Source organism: Pseudochaenichthys georgianus, chromosome 17, assembly GCF_902827115.2.
Source record: "Pseudochaenichthys georgianus chromosome 17, fPseGeo1.2, whole genome shotgun sequence".
In the NCBI taxonomy this organism is placed as follows: Eukaryota; Metazoa; Chordata; class Actinopteri; order Perciformes; family Channichthyidae; genus Pseudochaenichthys; species Pseudochaenichthys georgianus.
Window position 1 is genome coordinate 38,558,719 of NC_047519.1, and position 18,123 is coordinate 38,576,841.

Genomic DNA, 18,123 nt, shown 5'->3' on the forward strand with positions numbered 1-18,123 from the left:
GACATTGCCTACACAATGGGGACATCATATTAATACACAACAAAGGCGAGAAGCATGCTACAAGTGTTCATTACACTTACAAATGCATGTCTTAAAATATGGAGAATGTAAAATAACTTTACGTGTCTTGTTGTCCCATGGATGTAATCGACAAAGGATGACACTTCAGCATCCTTGGCTAAAAACACTCCGTCGAAAAATCCACAAGGTCTTAAAGAAGAAATGTTTTATTATTGTACAAAAGTACCATAAAAGGCACTCTAAAATTTCAAATCGAGAAAATTCTACACACCCTGGTTGGCTCTTAAAGCGGTAGAGTTTACGGTTCCCATCGACTGCGACAGCCAACATAGAGGGTGTGCATGAAGGGCACTGAAAATGCTGCACCTGAGACAGCCTTTCGACCTCAAATTTGGCATAAGTCCATTCCAGAAAGGACTTCTGCAGTGTGTTGCCACATATCTTACCACTCTAAAAGCAAATAGAAAGGATTATTTATTTTTTAATTAAAATCATACAAATATATTTTGAACTTACGCAACTACAATTTAAATTGTACAGTTACTTCCATCTTGTACTCACCCGACCGAAGAGCTTTGTACGATGTTCGAGCATGCTGACAAAAGCTTGCCGTGACATTCCAGGAGCAGTGACAAGGTCTCAAAATTGACAGTGGCTGGCCAATAGCCTCTTTCAACCAGATCACCCATGCCTATCGACCAAGTCTTTCCACAGGTGCAGTTTATTTGTGGAAGGAACAGATTGTATCGCCCTGAAATGTAAAGAGACAAATCATTACTATGATACAGTATCAACTACAAACATTTTTTGTTTCATACATTTCTTTGATTTAATTGGTGAGTTTAAATTAAGTGTGACAAAGAGCTAAAATGCATTTGAATCCCTGGCTCAAAAGCGGAATACATAACAGAAAAAAAAACAAATAGAAAAGTCTTGAAATGTTCTTACCATTAATTCCAATCAAAATGATTTCCTTTCCTGCGGAAACACTTGTTTGCCCAGTAGCACAATCGCAGCAGGGATGCATTATAGGTATGAAGCATTCTAGGAAAAAACAATTGAAATAGTCAATTAGATTCATAGGTCATTTATTATTAGCGTCTTTTGATCAAATACATCTTCCCCCAGGAAGTTTTTTTGAACCTAATTTACTAATTGTAGTATATCATATAATATAATCGATATCATATAAAAGTTGTGTGTGATTTGTAGTTTAAAAAGTACCTCTTTCATGATATGAGAACTTTCCTCCCTCATCTTCCGTGATGTGAGTGGATGGTGACAGTGGCCTTAAGAACCCTTCTACCATAGAAGATCTGTTGTGGAGTACACTCGATTGGTGTATGGCAACATCACAGGCAGTGCAGGAAAGAGGTCTTGGCAAACAATCTTGACATGTGACGACTGCAACCTTTTGTCGACAGCGTTGTCAAACCCCCTCTTTAGGTTTCTCAGAAGATAACATCTGATTAACCATAAAAGGCCTTAACAACGTCCACTTTTCCAAGGAGGATGCTTGTCGTTTCTTCCACTGTGAGGAGAGAGGTTCTTCACTCGGAAGCCCTAGAAGTTCTTGTACCTCTTGTATGAGGGAGTCTTAAAAATAAAGTAGAAAAAGTACATATATAAAGCAAGGGTCAATCTAGCTAACCACTTCATGATAAGTGGGGAAACAATCATCATTAAGTGTAGGAAAAACATACCTAAGCTTTGGATGGTCCCAGTCTCACTCTCTTGACCACTAGTAGACGGAGTACATACAAGATCTACACTTCTTGAAGCACCTGCAAAATTGTGATGATGCATTTAATAACTTCCTTGAAGAATATGTGAATGTATTGATCTACAATTAATTGATGTAAACAACAAACAAAACAAAAACACAAACCAGTGGCCGAACTCCGCTTCCGTTTCTCTCCAGTTCGCCTCCTTTTTGGCATTGGTTGACCGTCATGGTCCTCTTCAAGCCAAACCATTGTCCTTGTTTGCGACCCTCCTGCTGTTGGTTTACTTTGATCCTCCTTTAAATCATTATCACGACACAGAACATATTTCCTTAAAACGTCAATCACCACCTACACATTATGATAATCTGATAAAACTTCACTATCATTGCATCATACTGTAACGTTCCACAATAGGAGTCGGAAACAGGGCTCAACTTATTAGTTTTAATAACTCCTTTGATAGCATACATATATAGGTTCATCCGTCACAGGTTCTACATCACACAGTACTCCACTCCCTCACTCACACACCAGTAGGGTCAACGTCATTCACTCTCCAGCCCTCCCCCCTCTGCTCCCCCAACTACCACACCGGCCAGCATTACTGTGCAGCTCTGTGATTGGCAGATAGACGGGGGATGATTGAGTGACACACACAGTACCCTATACCGTGGCCGTTTCTCAATATTGAGTAAACCTGCTGCAGAGCAACTATTTCAAGTATACTACGTCATCGAGTGGCGCCGAAGGACTGTTTAAATGCATGTTAAATGCCCAGCATTCTGCGCCACTCTTTGAAATAGTGGCTCTGCAGTATAAACGGCCCGGGTCGCTACACTACCTTCGGTCAAAAAATATATAGAACTGTGCTTACATTATAGGCCATGCTATTTATAGCTAAAGAGTACGAAACATTATGGAAGAATGTCGAACGAAGCTAATGTTATCAGTGTTTCACACGTGCTAACCAATGCTGACGTTAGCTCTTCACTCGAGCGTTCACATTTCGGCGATACCTTTAAAATAAACTTACCACACAGTCATCCAAGAGCACATCAGCAAGAAATATGGCGTCATTTTCTTCCAGTGGATTCATTGTGCAAATCAGAATGTATATGACGACTTTCCAATTGAACTGCTAATGTCTCTTCTGAGACTTTCTGCCTATTTAAAGAACTTCCTAAAACAGGCTGAAACCGGTATTGTAGCATGCCCGTCTCTCTGCCAATCACAGAGCTGCACAGTAATGCTGGCCGCATAGAGGGCCTGTGGTTGGGGGGGGAGCAGAGGGGGGAGGGCTGGAGAGTGTGTGACGTTGACCCTGTTGTGTGACGTTAAACCTGCGACCTGTAACCTGTGACCTCTGAACCTGTATGCTACCAAAGTAGCTATTAAACCTAAGAACTTGAGGCCTGTTTTCGACTCCTATTGTGGAATATTACACTATTATGACTTCCGGGTTCACAGGAAATGCCAGGCCTGTAGCGTTGCCATTAAGTACACAACAAATACCTGCGCATTACGAACATGGATGTACAGCTCCTTATCCGTTATCTGTTAGCGTAGCTAGCTAGCACCAGATGCTAACACTAACAATACACGTAAGGTCTCGCTCGGGCCACACTTAAAATACGTTAAATGTACACAATTTCCTGAGGCATTTTTGTTAAACTGCTACGTTCGAGTTGTGCGCTAACAGCAATATAAATAAATGAGGGCAAAGACGTTATAATATTACAATTTCAGAGCATACACTGATAGCATCGTCCCTAGCAACCACCTTCGTAACAATGAATGGACACAATTTCCTGAAGTAATCTTGGTAATAACTAGCAAACTAAAGATCATGTACACCCACTGCACACATAATCTTAAATAACAACTCATATTTCTCGCATGAAATGACATCAAAACGCATTTTAATGACCTAACTAACCTTAAAATAGGCATTTTACACCGAGAATAAAACGGAGGTCGGCCATGTTTCTTTTTCTGCAGAGAGAAATTTGAAGATCACGTGACATAGAAGCCAGCCATTGGAATGAATGGTGAAAAAAACGTAGGCATCTTACGATTTCAGAGGCGTTTTCGTAGAACTACTACGTCCTACGTTGTGGACCAACGTAGCTATTATACGTTTTTTTGTGAGACTGGGTTGAAGAACCAGGTCTTCATAGAGGTCGTCCCGTATCTCCTGCTCCTGCTCCTTCTGCCACGGGTTGAAGCCAGGGCGACGAGCCCTATTTCCTGAGGTCCACCACTTCTCCACGGCTCCGGCAGCATCAAAGTTGTCCATTGAGGGGCCCTCAATGGAGGAAAACATCAGGCGGCTGAGCTGCTCAGTACCCAGACAGGAACGCCAGTCGTTTTTCACCCTCTTCATGCAGCTGAACCCCCGCTCACACACTGCAGTGTTGACTGCCAGAACGAGGTATATTTCAAACAGTATTGACAGCCCCTTATACTGTTTGCATCTCTGTGTCACACAGGATGCCAGAGAAGATCTGTGGCATTCGAAGTGTGCGGGCTGCTGCATAACTCTTGTAGAGGTTGAACTCAGACTTCAGCATTTTAGTTGTAACACTGTGCTCGTCCATCAGGGGCTGATAATGCTCACAGATATCAGCAACGTTTTGTTTGCCATAGGCAGCCAGATCCTGTCTGTCAGAGGGCCACTGACTGGGGTTGAAGATGGAACATTTTGAAGGGACACTCCCTTTCTGGAGATCTTGGAATCTTTTCTCCAGGTGCTTGATGAGCACATCTGCAAACACATACAAAATGTCAAATTATAATCCCTGTCTCTGGACCACCATAAAAAATCATTTATATCATAACAAATGTGAAATTATATTCCTGTCTCTGGACCACCATACAAAAATTATCTATTAAAACATATTATGCCCATATTACATTACATTACATTGCATTTAGCTGACGCTTTTATCCAAAGCGACTTACAATAAGTACATTCGACCAGGAAGACACAACCTTGAAGAAAACAGAATCCTATAAGAACATCAGGTTTCAAAGAGCCAATCGTTTCAAGTGCTACTCAACTGGCTTTAGATAAGCCAGTCCTTTATTAGTATATAAGTGCTTTGTTAGTAGTTCTATCGCTCGAAGTGGAGTCGAAAGAGATGAGTTTTCAGTCTGCGCCGGAAGGTGTGTAAGCTTTCTGCGGTCCTGATTTCAATGGGGAGCTCATTCCACCATTTTGGAGCCAGGATAGCAAACCCACGTGTTTTTGCTGATGGGAACTTGGGTCCCCCTCGCAGCGAGGGTGCAGCGAGTCGTTTGGCTGATGCAGAGCGAAGTGCACGTGCTGGGGTGTACGGTTTAACCATGTCCTGGATGTAGGAAGGGCCAGATCCATTCGCAGCCTGGTACGCAAGTACCAGTGTCTTGAAGTGAATTCTAGCAGTTACCGGAAGCCAGTGAAGGGAGCGGAGTGGTGTGGGAAAATTTAGGAAGGTTGAAGACCAGACGAGCCGCTGCATTCTGGATGAGCTGCAGAGGTCGGATGGCACATGCAGGTAGACCAGCCAGGAGGGAGTTGCAGTAGTCTAGGCGTGAGGTGACGAGAGCCTGGACCAGAACCTGCGTCGATTTCTGGGTCAGCTGGGGGCGTATCTTCCTGATGTTGAAAAGCGTGTATCTGCAGCAGCGGGTTGTAGCAGCGATGTTTGCAGTAAAGGACAGGTTGTTATCTAGGATCACACCCAGATTCCTTGCAGTCTGAGTCGGGGAAACAACAGAGGTGCCGATGTTGATAGTCAGGTCAAGAGAGGGACAATCTTTTCCCGGAAGGAAAAGCACTTCAGTTTTGTCAAGGTTGAGCTTGAGATGATGAGCGGACAACCACTGAGAGATGTCAGCTAAACAAGCAGAGATGCGTGCGACGACCTGGGTCTCTGAGCGGGGAAAGGACAGAATTAATTGGGTGTCGTCAGCGTAGCAGTGGTATGAAAAACCATGCGGGCTAATGACAGATCCGAGCGAGTTTGTGTACAGGGAGAAGAGGAGAGGACCAAGAACAGAGCCCTGAGGGACCCCTGTAGTTAATTGACAAGGGTCGGACTCGGACCCTCTCCAAGTTACCCTGTAGGTGCGGTCTTGAGGTATGAGGTGAGGAGGGAAAGTGCAGAGCCTGAAACTCCAAGTTCTTGGAGAGTGCGAAGGAGGATCTGATGGTTCACCGTGTCGAATGCAGCAGACAGGTCCAACAGGATGATGACAGAGGAGAGGGAGGCTGCTTTAGCAGTGTGCAGTTCCTCAGTGACAGCAATGAGGGCAGTTTCTGTGGAGTGACCTGCCTTGAAACCAGACTGGTGCAGATCCAGAAGGTTGTTCTGATGGAGATAACAGGAGAGTTGTTTAAAGACAGCGCGTTCAAGTGTTTTAAACAGGAACGGGAGGAGAGAGACAGGCCTGTAGTTTATAATGTCAGACGGGTCGAGAGTGGGTTTCTTTAGGAGAGGGTTTACTCTTGCCTCCTTGAGACTGTTTGGAAAGTGACCAGAAGTTAGAGAAGTGTTGATGAAATGGGTGAGAAACGGTAGAATATCAGGAGCGATAGTCTGAAGGAGGTTTGAAGGGATAGGGTCCAGAGGACAGGTGGTAGGGCGGGCAGAGGTAATGAGGGTAAGAACCTCACTTGGAGAGAGAGGGGAAAAGGAGGTTAGTGTGCCGGTTGAAGGTGGCTCAGGTGATCCGGCGGTGAGTAGAGGTGAGTCAGAAAAAGAAGAGCGAATCTCGTCAACCTTTTTTTTAAAGTGGTTAACAAAGTCGCTTGACAGAAGGGAGGAGGGGGAAGGGGCTTTGGGGGGGTCCAAGAGGGTGGAGAAGATGGAAAATAGTTTTTTAGGATTGGAATAGGAAGATTGGATCTTATCTTGAAAGAAAGTGGTTTTTGCCTGAGAGATCGAAGCAGAGAAAGAGGAGAGGAGAGCCTGATAGATTAGGAGGTCGTCACGGTGTTTGGATTTCCACCATTTCCGCTCTGCTGCCCTAAGGACGGTTCTATTAGCACGCAGTGCGTCATTTAGCCAGGGAGCAGGAGGGGACTGACGAGCCTGCCGAGATGTGAGAGGACAGAGAGAGTCCAGAGAGGATGAGAGAGGAGAGAGGAGAGTTTCTGCAGCAGAGTTTGGAGGCAGGAGTTGGAACGAGTCAGAGGAAGGGAGGGCTGAGAGCACCGAGGAGGCAAAGGTAGAGGGGGGGTGAGGGAACGGAGGTTACGGCGGACAAGTGCAGGATGCGAAGAGATTAGTTTGTTATGTTTGGAAAGGGGTAAAGAGAATGAAATGAAGAAGTGATCGGAGGTGTGGAGCGGGTTTACAGGGAGGTTAGAAGTAGTGCAGTTCCTTGAGAATATGAGATCAAGGACATTGCCAGCTTTATGAGTCGGTGGAGACGGAGACAGTGAGAAAGCAAAGGTGGTTAACAGAGATGTTAGTTCGTCTCTATCTTCCCCGTCTGGAGGTTGAAGTCTCCGAGAAGTACAGCGGGAGGACCAGTTTCAGGGATGTGTGAGAGGAGATTATCTAATTCCTCCAAGAAGTCCCCCAAGGCGCCTGGTGGACGGTAGAGAACAACAATGGTTAGTTGTATAGGATGGGTTACTGTGACGGCATGGAATTCAAAGGTGGAAGGAGTGAAGTTAGGTAGCTTGAAGAGGGAAAAGCTCTATTTGGGAGAGAGCAGGAGACCAGTGCCACCTCCTCTGCCAGTGGGTCTGGGTGTATGGGAGAAGGAATATGCTGTGGAGAGAGCTGCTGGGGTGGATGTGTTGGATGGAGTAATCCAGGTCTCAGTGAGAGCAAGGAAATCCAGAGACTGCAGGGAGGCATAGCCAGAGATGAAGTCAGCCTTAGGAACAGCTGACTGGCAGTTCCACAGGCCGCCTGAAACTAGATGCTGGATCTCAGTGGAGCACGTGGGATACCTTGGTCGTTGTCTGGTCAAAACTGGTCTTCAATGGCATTAACGCTGCTGAAGTAAATCCAATGTGTCTGTCTCCCTCTGAAATGATTTCTGATAATCCATAAGCAATAAACCCTGCTTTTCTGTGTTCAGATGTCAGAGCGAGAGATAGCTTCACTCTCATGCAAAACTATATGCGCAAAGCCCTCACCTTTTTGTGTTAACATTGGTGTCTATGTGAAAACTCCCCTTCGATTCTATTAGCTCTAACGGTCAGAAAGAGATGTCAATCACCAAACACTACCAATGGGTTCCAGAGAAACGGTAAAAATGCTCATTTCCACCCAAATCACCCCAGAAGTGGAGTTTTTTTTTGCTAAACCTCTCTAAAAAGGTTAAATGTAACTTGTTTTGCATCAATCTCCATACAGGGTACTTATTATATATTGTACTTTGGATTTATAAAGCTTTTAGTCTACCTTACCATCATCCAAGGGTAGTTTTCACTATAAGTAAACATTTATTTTTGGACGGACACTATAATTTACAGTTGTTTACTATGTTCAATCTGAATTTTCTTTAAAATAAAAAAAACATCTATATTGATTCCGACTTTCCTACATCCAACTCACAGGTTTATAATTACTTTGAGAAAAAAGATTATTAATTGAATCCTTTTAGAAGTGCAGTTATGGTCATTTGTTCTGGAAATGTTTTTTTCAAGCCTGAGACTTGAAAAACAGGCTCAGGGCTTAACAGGTTAATATTTGCATACTTAAATAAGTTTTGAATGCAGGATTTTAATTTGTAACCGAGTATTTTCATTCTATACTGTAGGCGTAGTGTATCTATGAACGATCACAAATACAATTCATTGTTTACATTACAGCTAGTGCTAAGCCAGAAAAAAAAAACCTTTTTCATTTTTAACTGGAAGTAGAAAGGGGCTGGGCTATATAAGGTGAATTGAGCCATCACAAATACACAATAGGTGGGACTAGGAAAGATAATGTGAAAATATAAAAACAAAGGCATGAAGTAGGGCTGCAAAATGTCTCCCATTATAATGGTGATTAGATTTTTAAATACTAACATTTGTTCTGACTGTGTGTTTCCTGTTTCCTGTAGATGTCCAACTGCTGGTGGTGGTTAAAGAAGAGCTTCTCCCTGACCAGCAGGAGTGGAGCACCAGTCTGGACCAGGAGGACCCAGTGCCCCCCCCACACATTAAGCAGGAACAGGAGGAACTCAGGATCAGTCAGGAGGGAGAGCAGCTTCAGGAGCTGGAGAAGGCTGATATCACAAAGTCCACTTTCACTCCTGACCCTGTGAAGAGTGAAGATGATAAAGAGAAACCTCAGTCCTCACAGCCTCATCAAAGACAAACTGAACACATGCAAACAGAAGCTGATGGAGATGACTGTCGAGAACCAGAACCAGCCAGGAACTCAGATCCAGAGAGCAGTTTACAACCAAAGACTGAGGACGGCACTGAAGAGTCTTCTGAACCTGACACTGAAGACTCTTCTGAACCTGACACTGAAGACAGTGCTGATTGGACAGAGACCAGAGAACCTGCATCAGGCTCAAACTCACTGAAAAATAGACATGAATCTGTCAGTGATCAACAATGTAGTGCTGAAAATAAAAGATTCAGCTGCTTAGTCTGTAAGAAAGCTTTTTCAAATAGTGGAAATGTAAAGGAACACATGAGAATCCACACAGGAGAGAAAATCTTTAGCTGCTCAGTCTGTACCAAATCTTTTACACATAATGGAAGTTTAAAGGAACATATGAGAATCCACACAGGAGAGAAACCATTTAGCTGCTCAGTTTGTACCACATGTTTTGTGCATCGAGGAAGTTTAAAGGAACACATGAGAGTCCACACAGGAGAAAAACCATTCAGCTGCTCAGTCTGTAACAAATCTTTTGTACATAGAGGAAGTTTAAAGGAACACATGAGAGTCCACACAGGAGAGAAACCATTCAGCTGCTCAGTCTGTAAGAAAGCTTTTGCAATGAAAAGACATGTAAAACGACACATGAGAGTCCACACAGGAGAGAAACCACACTGCTGCTCAGTCTGTAAAAAAACGTTTTCACGGAGGGATAATTTAAAGGCACACATGAGAGTCCACACAGGAGAGGAAAAATAGAGCTGCAATGTTTGTGACAAAAGATTTAAATGGCGTAATCATTTCAAAAGACACAAGTGTGTTGGTCGTCAGATGCTTCTGTAACTGTAAGGAAATACATTTGTCTAGTTTGTATCCTGATGACCTAATGCTGTTACATGTAATACGTTCCTAAGCCTGATTTCTCCCAGCTGCAACCGATTAGCTAGTAATCACATATGTTCATTTATTTGACCCCTTGAGTCGACTATTTCTTATTTAATAATCATTACATCTCCTCAGGACCAAGTTCCTGTGTCCTGCCTTTCATCTGCTGATCATTCAAGGTGGACTGACCTTTACAAGGGACCAGCTAGTCTTAGTGTCTTAATGTAAACGTTTTGTAAAGTGATGCTAGACCAAAAACGTGTTGTTGGGTTGTGTGCTCTCTGCAGGACGGTGTCTGTACTCAAAGATTGTTTATGAAATGAGAGCTTCACTTTGTTTTTGTTGTCTAAACAACGCCAACAGAGCAATACGTCTTCTTTCCAGCAGATGGCATAAATGTTACATCATCCAGTTCAACTGTCATCCACATATTAATTATTCAAAACAGCAATGTGTAAGATATGGCTAGTAATTGACTATTTCAACAGAATGTGAAGAGGTTACAGTCTTGAGGCCATGTCCAATATGTTTATGTTTTGTTTGGTTAAAGGCACGGCGAGGCGGCACAGTTTCTCTCCACGGGCTGCGGAAGCGAAATGCTTGATGGGGAAACGTCTCGCTGGTATCTCGAGCTGAGCGCTCATTGGTGGTGTTTACCCCGTGCTGCTGATGAAACTCTCCAATTGGCTCGGCAAAAGTTTGTTGTTGTTTTGTGTCAGTTTTACGTTGCCACTTCCATTCCCATTTTTCATCATTGTTCCACAAAGTTTATCATCATGAAATTAATATCTATATATTTTATACTATACTTGCACTGCTTACCGTTTTCATACTTTATATATCTTAGCATATTCATACACACTGTTCATACTGCTCACAGGCTACTGTGTATATCTAGTGTATTCATACGATTCATACCCCTCACTGTTTATTCATCATTCTATATTTTATTCTGTAGATTTTGTACATTACTTTTCACTTTACTGCTTTTTGCACTCCTGGTTAAAAGCTAAACTGCGCAATAACAATAAAGTTGAATCTAATCTTGAGCAGGAACAAATGTATTTACTTAGTACATATCTGACATTAACGATTAAACACATTTGTGCATTCTTTATTAATGCAAACCGAGTCAAGCCAACTCCAGAGGTGGCAGAATGCACCTTAAAGTTGTTTGCAATCCGCCAAAAAACCGAGAGAAGAAGAAGAAGCCGACTCCGAGCTGCCCGGTTTCTGGCGAGCTTTTTGAGACCTCCACCGCTGCGCTCGGCTATTCTCGTCTACTTTCGAGGCGAGCCGCAGCTCGTCTCAAACAAGCCTAGTATCACTGCTGCTGTGGTCACATCGGGGACCCGTAACATTTACAATAGTTGAGATTAGGGATGCTCCGATCGGTCATCGATCAAGATCGGCCGATACTCACTCTCTACCGATCGATCGGTGCTCTCTAAACATGCCGATCGCTAGAGCCGATCGCATGACGTAAAATACATGACACTTTTCTCTGTCTGCGGCAAAACAAGCTCGCTAAAATGACTTCACCGGTCTGGCATTATTTTAAAGTGTCCGAAAAAGACAGTAAAATAGCGGAATGCAACGTGTGTGAAGCAGAAATCCTGCAACTCCACCCGCCGGACCGGTAAGCGGAGCGAAACAGACAAGAGTTAGACCTAACACACTTAGCTATTTTATCTACCTCTGGAACAAGCTAAACTAGTCATTATAAATATATCTATTCTTCACTGTCGGGTCACTCATTACTGGATCAGTGAGCTGCATGAGATACTGACAGGCTGTCAGGAGAGGGAGAGAGGAAAATAGAGCGCTTCCGCTCATTTCTCCCGTGTTATTATCCAAAGTGAATGTAAACTTGAATAATGTACATCATTTGAATGTAATAATTAAGTTGATTGTTGTTTGTGGAAGCTCCAGTGAATGAGCCCCATTAACTGAGTTTTAAACATCACTTTAAATGGAAGATTTAAATTGATGTTTAAATCTTCCATTTAGGCCCCGCCCACTCAATCGGATCGGCGATCGGTATCGGCCGATACTGATTCCGCCGATCGGCCCCGAAATTGTCAATCGGAGCATCCCTAGTTGAGATGTGAAGGGGGTTATGTTTTTTTGTCTGTGTTCTGGGTTCCTGCAGTTTTTTGAGGATGAACGTGTGTACTGTTTATGGGAGTTTACGCTGTTGACAGGAAGTTGTTGTTGCTATGGAAACACCAGATACTGTACCATTTCGGAAGGTACCTACCATGGATGTATAATAGTGGCGAAGTCATGCCCATCTACTTCCGGTCCATGGGACCTTATTTCGGAAAAATAATGTATTGAAGTCAATGGAGAGAGAAAAGGTATCTTTCGATCCTGTTTGAATTGTGCCATGAATTACACATATGATGTTTGTCAATCTTAAAAAATTATTTCCATGTCAAAAAAGTCACAGTTTGTCGTAAAACTGATGAAATATAACACTATGAAAAATTCCCAACTAGAAAGACTACAAATCCCAGAGTAAGTGATGTCACAATTGTTTTCCTCCACTAAGAAATATAATCTATCTATATGGCGCTGGCTAAGATAAGATAACTTTAACAAGATGCCTGTGTGCTTAGTTGTTATCATACCAGCAATGGGTCTTGCTCGTTCTTTCGCTTCCCGTCTGATGAAAGGACCAGGAGTGGCTGGATCAAGTTAGCTACCTAGCTAGTAGCTAGCACGTTAGTTAACATTAAAGCCTTGTCATTTATATTAGCCTTAATATGAAGTAACATTAAAGGAATGGTATGCTCATGACACTCATTTTTAAATAATTATCATCCGATAAAACAGACCAGTCTCTGCCAGTCTTTCTTTTTTTTTTTTTAATCCGATGACATTATCAGTGATTTTAAACTGATTATATACCGAAATAACATCAACACTGTGGGCGCCGCCATTTTCCGGACGTGACGTAAACCATGCGTTTGGTTTTCGAGGACATGTTGATCTCCATGTTATTTACTGTAGTTTCTCTCTTCAAATATGCCTCACTGTATCGCGAAATATTGCCACAATTCTGATAGGAACAATCCACGGAATGCTCGGTTCCATCTGTTGCCAAAAGGTAAGCGTAAGAAGTACATTCGGAGGCAGTGGCTAGCGAAATGTGGCCGGTGTTCCGGTTTAACTGGTTCCCCGATCAACTGGTTGACAGATGTGGAGGCGTGGCCTTCGACTGAAATACACATTTCGATCGCTTCTTCTGTCGTCTACATAAATCTTTTGGTATATTTGGCTGGATAGGAACACTTTGATGCACATTCAGTACCAGTGGGTGAGGTTGTGGTTACGATGGCGATATCCGGACGCGAACAGCGAGGACTACAAAAAGAAAAACGAGTTGACATGGGCATGTCTGTTCAAAACATTGCGAGCTCCAATAAATCATTTAAACCAGCTATTGTTGGCAGACTTATTACTGAATATCGTTCTTAATGTGATACCAAGTCCATCTGAGACCTGTGTACACCTTCAGACAGCCTCCAAGTGAAGCACACGTTGTTTACTCACAGTTTGAAAGCAGCGTGGAGAAGTCTTCAGCTGTGTTAAGCTGTGATCCGCTCGAATAAATCCTTAAAACCAGCTATTGTTGCCCGAATTATCACTGAATATCGTTCCTAATGTGATACCAAGTCCATCTGAGACATGTGTACACCTTCAGACAGCCTCCCAGTGAAGCACACGTTGTTTACTCAGAGTTTGAAAGCAGCGTGGAGAAGTCTTCAGCTGTGTTCAACTGTGACCCTCTCAGGTAAACTGTGATTCGCCCAGGGAAAATGGGATCCGCCCAGATTAAACTGTGTTACATCTTCTGTGGCTATCTACCAGCGATCATGTTTAATATGAAAGACACACACATACATCCCTTATAAAAACGGCATTCTGCAGCACTCATCCAGATAACATGTGACTGTTAACTCGTTTTGCAAAGATAGCAGCAGAAATGTCATTGCTGCATGTGCAGGGATATTTAGACTTTAAAATGCTGATGGGTCGGCAAACAATATTAGGAATCTTCTATTCCAACTACATAATATTTAGTGTCCATCGACATGAAAATAACAAAAAGGTTCATGCTGGACTCAAACCCGAGTCCCAACAGCAAAAGTCACTCCAGCCCTGCAGGTTATGAGTGCGCCACGGATCAACACGATACTTCCCAGAGAATCAAAAATAAAATAACAGTGTTCAAAACACTCACGTCAATTACATTACATGACATTGCATTTACCTGACACGTTTATCTAAAGCGACTTACAATAAGTGCATAAGACCAAGAAGATACAAACTTGAAGAAAACATAATCATAAAGTACATCAGGTTTCATAGAGCCAAAACATTTAAAGTGCTACTCAACTGGCTTTAGATAAGCCATTCCTTTATTAGTATATAAGTGCTTTGTTAATAATTCTAACGTCAATAAATCCTTTACAAACTATTCGTGTTGTCAGTCTTACATTTGTATCATATATCGTTATTAATATGATGTCGAGTCGATTTGATACTCGTTTATACTTGTATAAACAAGGATATCTGATCTCGGTGGGTCTTAATGAGGCTTGATACAGACCTCAGTCAGTATACTATATTATAATATGTATATTATGGCTTAAAGTGTACATACATTCGCTCACATTATAAATGATGGTCGGGTTGCATTTTTCTGGAACTTTTTAACAAGGTTAATCTAAAATATTGTAGTGTGGTGGTTCAATATGTCGTGTTGATCCGTGGCGCACTCATAACGTGCAGTGCTGGAGTGATTTTTGCTGTTGGGACTCGGGTTTGAGTCCAGCATGAACTTTTTTGTTATTTTCATGTCGATGGACAATGAATATTATGTAGTTGGAATAGAAGATTCCTAATATTGTTTGCCGACCCATCAGCATTTTAAAGTCTAAATATCCCTGCACATGCAGCAATGACATTTCTGCTGCTATCTTTGCAAAACGAGTTAACAGTCACATGTTATCTGGATGAGTGCTGCAGAATGCCGTTTTTATAAGGGATGTATGTGTGTGTCTTTCATATTAAACATGATCGCTGGTAGATAGCCACAGAAGATGTAACACAGTTTAATCTGGGCGGATCCCATTTTCCCTGGGCGAATCACAGTTTACCTGAGAGGGTCACAGTTTAACACAGCTGAAGACTTCTCCACGCTGCTTTCAAACTCTGAGTAAACAACGTGCGCTTCACTGGGAGGCTGTCTGAAGGTGTACACAGGTCTCAGATGGACTTGGTATCACATTAGGAACGATATTCAGTGATAATTCGGGCAACAATAGCTGGTTTTAAGGATTTATTCGAGCGGATCACAGCTTAACACAGCTGAAGACTTCTCCACGCTGCTTTCAAACTGTGAGTAAACAACGTGTGCTTCACTTGGAGGCTGTCTGAAGGTGTACACAGGTCTCAGATGGACTTGGTATCACATTAAGAACGATATTCAGTAATAAGTCTGCCAACAATAGCTGGTTTAAATGATTTATTGGAGCTCGCAATGTTTTGAACAGACATGCCCATGTCAACTCGTTTTTCTTTTTGTAGTCCTCGCTGTTCGCGTCCGGATATCGCCATCGTAACCACAACCTCACCCACTGGTACTGAATGTGCATCAAAGTGTTCCTATCCAGCCAAATATACCAAAAGATTTATGTAGACGACAGAAGAAGCGATCGAAATGTGTATTTCAGTCGAAGGCCACGCCTCCACATCTGTCAACCAGTTGATCGGGGAACCAGTTAAACCGGAACACCGGCCCGAACCGAAAGATTCACAGGCTCATGTATGCAGCGAACATTTCAAATTTCCGGACGACTACTCTGAGAGTATGATAAAACATAACATGGGATTTATGGAACAACCATTACTTAATGGAGATGCAGTACCATCGGTCTTTCTGGTGTCATCACCGACCAGGACACCAGTTCAGCCAGTTGAGAAATCGCCCTCTGCAAGTGTGAAGCGACAGAGGAGCAGAAGTAGTGCTCGGAGTAAGAATAAGGTATGTTATAGCGCATTTCCATTGCAGCGGCTAGTCCCGTTTTAACGTCCTTTAGCGTCCAGGCCAGGACAGTTATTGGTGGCCTTTCCATATAGCGTAGTACCGACTAGTGTGTATTTTCCCCCAGTTTTTACCGGCCCCATAAAATCGTGATTCTATGGCCAGGGACAACGAAGCTGGGTATGCTAAACTAGAGAGGGAATCGCTAGCAAGGGTGGTACTACATGCATACATATAGTATCTTATATCATCTTCCTATTATACACACATGCATTTCCAAACATCTGGACTACCTATGTTTGCAAATGTATTATCTCTTCAATTTACACACGGCATCTATTGCACGTCTGTCCGTCCTGGGAGAGGGATCCCTCCTCTGTTGCTCTCCCTGAGGTTTCTCCCATGTTCCCTTTAAACTGGGGGTTTTCTTCGGAAGTTTTTCCTTGTACGATGTGAGGGTCTACGGACAGAGGGTGTCGTATTGTCATACTGATAAAACATCAAAACTTCTTCCTCTACTGACGAGTCCGAACTCAAATATTCAGCCATGTTTCCGTGTGTTGACAAAGTGAACGCATGGATGACGTCACGACCATCACGTGACTACTGAAAATGGCGGCGGCCAGACGGAATATAAAGGTTTTGATAAAAAAGAGCTATAAAATCATTATTTACCGGGGAATATCGCTGATTTCTTCAGGGTATGGTTTAAACATAATGTTTCACTAAATACGAAGTTTTGATTAATTATCTAATGAGTGGACCATTCCTTTAAGCAACCCAAAATGTTAAACAGTAAGAGTCATATTTCGTGAACCCTTTGAAGAGTACTGTTACCGGTGTGATTATTCTATAATACACAATTTAAGCCCGGGGGAGAAATGCTAACGCTAGCATCGGCGATCGCCGATCTTTTCTACTTCATGCTATCTGCAAAAATGGTTGACATTAAAAATTAAAAAGACCAGGCAGTTCAGAGAGAATCAAAGGAAGGAAGGCAGGCAGATTTGCATGACATTCTTCAGGACGTGTTTCATTGTGGTGATAGTGAGGGTAATCAATCGTCTCATTGACAAGACAGTAGTGACGGCCATCTTGGTGACATGTGTTGTTCTGCGAGACCAGAGATGTAGTTCATTGACCGTTTCACACAAACAAATGTGTTACTTCACAGTTTTACGACACATTTCCTTTTTTTTTACTTGGAAAATTATCTTTTAAATTGACAAACATCATATGTGTAATTCGTGGCACATTTCAAACGGGATCAAAAGATAATCTTTCTCTCTTTATTGACTTCAATACATAATTTTTTCTAAATAAGGTCCCATGGAGGACCACGGGAAGGGGAGGGACTTCGCCGCTCTATAAGAACTGGATACAGCGTGGAAGGTGGGGCCTCATTAATTCCTATGAGAGTTTCTCATTGGCGCATGGATGACAAAATGGCCCAACTTTTGAGAGAGTGAAACGTCACAGATTACCCAGCATGCCTGAGAAGTACCCGTATGTGCGCTCATAGAGCATGCGCAACTTTAACCACGCCCCCCAAAAGGCTTGTTCACATCAAGCACGTCAATTTGCGTACACGTAACAGCACCGCGCGTTCTGGATTGTTATGATGGATTTGATATTGTTAGGTGCCGTGTTTGTGTGGGTGTGTGTGTGTCTTTCTCTCTCCCTCTGATTCCCCAGGTACAGCCCGATTGTCCCCAGGTGCAACCTCTCTCCAGGTGCTCCCAATCCTCAATCAGGGCCTCTATAAAGGACCTGAGGAAGGCTGCAGTAGTCTCTCTCCTTCTCCTCTGTCTCCGTGTGAGGCCTGTACATGTGTGCATTGTTAAGAGTTCCGGTATACATTGGTACCTTAGTTTACTTTACAAGTTGGCTGGTGCGCCTGTTTTTCTTTTTTGTCCATTAAACCCTCAATTTGTGGCTTCAGAGATCCGTTTCCTCTCCCTTTTCTCTCGCCCAGTCATTTTATATCTTGTTACTTCCCTTTGGTTCCCCTAGCCCAGTAAGGAATGTAACAGATATTAACGAATAACGAGGCAGTTAGCAGCTAGCAGTTAGCAGCTAGCAGTTAGCAGCTAGCAGTTAGCAGCTAGCG

The 18,123-nt window shown here is 42.9% G+C and overlaps 1 protein-coding gene across 2 annotated transcripts in view; it reads left to right on the forward strand.

Annotated features, from left to right (window-relative positions):
- LOC117462198 (zinc finger and SCAN domain-containing protein 31-like) overlaps window positions 1–11,007 on the forward strand; it is a 33,092-nt gene extending 22,085 nt beyond the window's left edge. Inside the window, exons 2-3 of one of the 2 annotated variants that reach the window (XM_071206350.1) lie at window positions 8,802–9,341; window positions 10,509–11,007. In XM_071206350.1, coding sequence (XP_071062451.1) covers window positions 8,802–9,341; window positions 10,509–10,594 — 626 coding nt within the window. In that variant the 3' untranslated portion in view covers window positions 10,595–11,007. Of the gene's footprint in view, window positions 1–8,801 lie in introns of both variants that reach the window. The other variant, XM_071206349.1, reaches the window with a different exon arrangement.
- The last annotated feature ends 7,116 nt before the right edge of the window (window positions 11,008–18,123 follow it).